The sequence below is a fragment of the Babylonia areolata genome, chromosome 20, assembly GCF_041734735.1.
Source record: "Babylonia areolata isolate BAREFJ2019XMU chromosome 20, ASM4173473v1, whole genome shotgun sequence".
Classification (NCBI taxonomy): Eukaryota; Metazoa; Mollusca; class Gastropoda; order Neogastropoda; family Buccinidae; genus Babylonia; species Babylonia areolata.
Genome location: NC_134895.1, coordinates 54,143,119 through 54,148,118, shown reverse-complemented (window position 1 = coordinate 54,148,118; position 5,000 = coordinate 54,143,119). Strand labels below are relative to the sequence as shown.

Sequence of the window (5,000 nt, the reverse complement as noted above, 5' to 3'; positions counted from 1 at the left end):
GGGGACTGAACTTGAGCTTCACCACTGTTTTGGTGGGGAAGGATAGGAACTCCTGTGGACAGTGACACGGGCAGGTGAGTGGTGACATGGCGTGTGACCCGTGAGGGGGAAAACCATGTCAAGCAGGAGGAAGAGGAGGAGGAGAAGAAGAAAAAGAAGAAGGAGAGGAGGAGGAGGAAGAGGAGGAGAAGAAGAAGAGGAGGAGGAAGAGGAGGAGGAGGAGGAAGAGAAGAAGAAGAAGAAGAGGAAGAGGAGGAGAAGAAGAAGAAGAGGAGGAGGGAGAGGAGAAGAAGAAGAAGAAGAGGAGGAGGAGAAGGAGAAGAAGAAGAGGAGGAAGAGGAGGAGGAGGAAGAGGAGGAGAAGAAGAAGAAGAGGAGGAGGAGGAGGAGGAGAAGAAGAAGAAGAGGAGGAGGAGGAAGAGGAGGAGAAGAAGAAGAAGAGGAGGAGGAGGAGGAGAAGAAGAAGAAGAGGAGGAGGAGGAGGAGAAGAAGAGGAGGAGGAGGAGAAGAAGAAGAAGGAGGAGAAGGAGGAGAAGAAGAAGAAGAGGAGGAGGAGGAGGAGGAGGAGAATTAGTAGTAGTAGAAGAATGAATGAATGAATGAATGAATGTCACTTCATCTGTCCATGACGTTTTACACCATCCTAATTATAATAACGATACTATTACTACTGCTTCGACGACTACGACGACTACTAAGGAGAACAAGGAGGAACAGCAACAACAGCAGCAGAAGAAGAAGAAAGAGGAGGAGGAGGAAGAGGAGGAGGAGGAGGAGGAAGAGGAGGAGGAGGTGGAGAACAACAACAACAGGAAGAAGAAGGAAGAAAAAGATTAACGGTGAGGGGAATTGGTGACGAAACAAAAGTAAAAAACAAAGAACGGAGAAGGATGACTGTGATGACGTTGATGACAACGATAGGCTCACAAATCTGACACAAAATTTCTCGGCGTATTTTGCTTGTTCTCAAACCAGGAGAATTCAAACCTCATAAAATGAAGCCAGGAGGAATGGGAAGCCAACAAAACAAAGCAAAACAAAGAAAAACAAACAAAACAAACAAACAAAACTAACCCCAAACTTACTGACCACAACACCAAGCTGTGAGTGATATCACTGTCTGGATGTATCATTGGAACTACCGTAGAGGACACATTTAAACGATTCAAATAAAGAAAAGAAGATCAATGATCTGTGTAGTCTTCGACCTTTTACTTTTCTTTACCATTTTTTATTGTTGTTGTTGCTCTTGCTGCTTGGTCTGGCTACCAGGCTGATGACATCCGTCATCTTCATTTTCATCATCGTCATAATGATTATCATGACCATCACTACTGTCATTTTAACTTCAAGAATTCCTCCTCTTACTCTCGTCTACATCGCTCAGTGGTTGTTTTTTTTTGGGGGGGTTATTATCTCTTGGCATCACTGTCATCATCATCGTCATCATCGTCATCATCATCATCATCATCATCATCAGCAGCAGCAGCAGCATCGTCGTTGTCGTTTTCATCATCATCATCATCATCATCATCATCATCAGCAGCAGCAGCATCATCATCATCATCAGCAGCAGCAGCAGCAGCATCATCATCATCATCATCATCATCATCATCATCATCATCATCATCATCATCATCAGCATCATCATCATCATCATCAGCAGCAGCAGCAGCAGCAGCAGCATCGTCGTTGTCGTTGCGGCGTTCTCATCATCATTCTCGTCATTCTTTTCCTCATCATCTCATGATGATGATGATCATCATCATCATCGTTGCTATCATCGTCATCACCAACATCATCGGTGTCTACACCAACAGCAGTACTAACGTCGAACAGTTCATACAGCTGGAAAACCATCACGGCACACGCGGTCAGAAAGGCCAGCATCCATAGAACCTGTATGAAAACACACACACACACACACACACACACACACACAAACGCACGCACACACGCACACCCACACACACACACACACACACACACACACACACAAACGCACGCACACACGCACACCCACACACACATGCGGATGAGGAAGAGGGGTCAGACACACACACACACACACACACACACACACACACACACACGAGAGAGAGAGAGAGAGAGGGGGGGGGGAGAGAGAGGGAGGGAGAGAGAGGGGGGAAGAGAGAGAGAGGGGGGAGAGGGAGTAATAGGGCAGATAAACTGATAACACAGAGAGAGAGACGTAGACAGATAGATAGATAGACAGATAGATATTGATTGACTGATTGATTGATTGATTGACATACAGACAAGTAGACAGACAAAAACACACATAAACACGCTTAAAACTAAATAAAAACATTTCGAAAATTGAGAGAGAGACAGACAGACAGACAGACAGACAGACAGACAGACACGGTGCAGAGAAACACAAACTCAGCCAAGCCTGCCCTTCTCAGTTCACTGAAGCCCTGCCAAAAGCAATCCGCCCTCAATTAGTCGGGAAAGAAACCCGTGCTGGTGTCTGAATAAATACCCCCTTCTCTCTCTCTCTCTCTCTCTGAATAAATACCCCCTCCCCTCTCTCTCTCTGAATAAATACCCCCTCCTCTCTCTCTCTGAATAAATACCCCCTCCCCTCTCTCTCTCTGAATAAATACCCCCTCCACTCTCTCTCTCTCTCTCTCTCTCTCTCTCTCTGTGAATAAATACCCCCTCCCCTCTCTCTCTGTGTCTCTCTCCCTCTCTCTCTCCAAAAGCTATCCACAGTTTGCTCGCTCTCTCCCTTTGACAACATCAGTTCAGTGTCCATACATTCTGTGGTTCTTTGCATTTTGAAGCTGTCTTCTTTACACACACACACACACACACACACACACACACACACACACACACACACACACACACACACACACACACACACACACACATATATATATATATATATATTCAAGGTGCGAGAGGTCCGCGCACAATCACCCAAGCATACGCTAGCACGCACGCATATAGTTACACACACACACACACACACACACACACACACACACACACACACACACACACGCCCCTTCTCTCTCCCTCTTTTTTTTTTTTTTTTGTCATAAAATCAATTAACAACACAACAACAACAACGATAAAGCAAATGAACAAATACACGCGCGCACACATGCACACACGGCCGATTTATTCATCAGGTTTTTCAATAGTGTCCCACGGCAACAAAAGACCTCGACTATATATATAATATGACTCCTATACGTATTACATACATTATTCAACGACCTATTCATTTTCCACTTCGGAGAACCGTGGCTGTGCCTGGGTAATAATTTAAGTACGGTGAATTACTCGCAGCAAAAGCCGGATTTTTTCTCTCCATATTATGAACATCGGAGCTTGAATGTTCTCTGCTTTGCAATTTCAATTTCACACTTAGCGCACGTAAAAGAACCCACGGCAACAAAAGGGTTGTTCCTGGCAAAATTCTGTAGAAAAATCCACTTTCGATTGGAAAAAACAAAAAAAAAAAAAAAAAAAACTGCATGCAGGAGAAAAAAAAGGGGGTGGCGCTGTAGTATAGCGCTTTCCCTGGGGAGAGCAGCCCGAATTTCACACAGAGAAATCTGTCGTGATAAAAAGAAATACAAATACAAATCCAAAATCTCCCCGGCGAGGAGAACAGTCAGAATTTCTGAGAGAAATCTGCTGTGACATAAAGTAATACATAAACTGCAATACGAAATTCAGTTCGGTACAAAGCAAGAGATTCAACACAACACGACACGACACGACACGACACGACACAACACAACACAACACGACACGACACGACACGACACAACACAACACGACCTGACTGATCCACAAGTTACAGGCTTCTGTCAAAACGTCCACACGCTCTGACTATACGTTCTCATCGACTGGTTTTAGTTAAGAACTGACGGTAATCGGCTTTGAAATGGCCTCCCTGCGGTCCACTGGGCTCTAAGCAACATGATTTATTTTATTTATTTAACTCACTCAGTACGGCCAGTCCTCTCTTCTCTACACAGACCCCTCGGATGTCCAGTGGGTGTCTGAATGACCCAACCTTTAGCTTCCGTCGTCAAAATTGTGGTATTCTTTGTCAACATTTACCTCTTCAGTATAAGAGCCTTCCGCTTGGAATATTTGGATGGTGGTAATTGGGGTGAAACGCTGTTAACGTCGTCTCCTTCGCCGTTCGTATGGAGAGAGTTAATGAAATGTGCATGTGATGAATAAGGTCCGTCTTCTTTACAAAGTTCCCCAATGTATAAGACATCCTTACAATCCCGGCCTTTGTTCCCGGAGAAGTATAAAGCAAACCGAGATCATGTTTGAAAATTAATGGATCAGCTAACGCAACTGATTCTGAGGAGTTGATGGTATTAGATTTGCTGTAGAATATTTCATAGGCTTGATGCACATGTTTCCAGAAAATATATTTTGATCAGTTAACAAAGTTGGGGGGTCTATATTTACTTCAATGGTCGGACATAATAATGTTACAACTGATTCCCAGAATGATGAGTGGTTTTATATAAATCTTCTCACCCAAATCAAGTTTCAAAAGCTGGCATAAAACAAAAAGTTTAGGTGAGGAAATCCAACGCCCGCCTTCAGCAATACTCTTCCGTGCAACTGTTTCTATCAATTCTAAACGCAAGTAAACGTGAGGATATCCAATACCCACCTTCAACAGTTTACTTCCGAGCAATCTTTTTTCCCTCTTAATCAGTCTGATGATTTATTCATGAGTTCTGACCTTGAGGGGTATGTAAGGCGGCTCCTATATTTTTACCGGTTCCTGAAAGCCTGTGGAAATCCAGTACCAACTTCAAAAACCTTTCTATCAATGAATCGATGATTTTATCCAATCAATTCAATTCAAAAACACTTTATTGATCCACATGGAAATTAAGGTGTGCATTCACAGTCTCGTTGACACACACACACACACACACACACACACACACACACACACACACACACACACACACACACACACAC

The 5,000-nt window shown here is 43.9% G+C and overlaps 1 protein-coding gene across 1 annotated transcript in view; it reads right to left on the bottom strand.

The window, feature by feature from the left end:
* Positions 1 to 5,000, bottom strand: part of LOC143295196 (acid-sensing ion channel 4-A-like) — a 49,201-nt gene that overhangs the window by 32,125 nt on the left and 12,076 nt on the right. The window contains exons 4-5 of the mRNA XM_076606768.1: positions 1,830 to 1,898; positions 1 to 52 (exon numbers count right to left, since the gene is read on the bottom strand). The exon at positions 1 to 52 is cut by the window's left edge and continues 116 nt beyond it. Coding sequence (XP_076462883.1) covers positions 1 to 52; positions 1,830 to 1,898 — 121 coding nt within the window. The remainder of the gene's footprint in view (positions 53 to 1,829; positions 1,899 to 5,000) is intronic.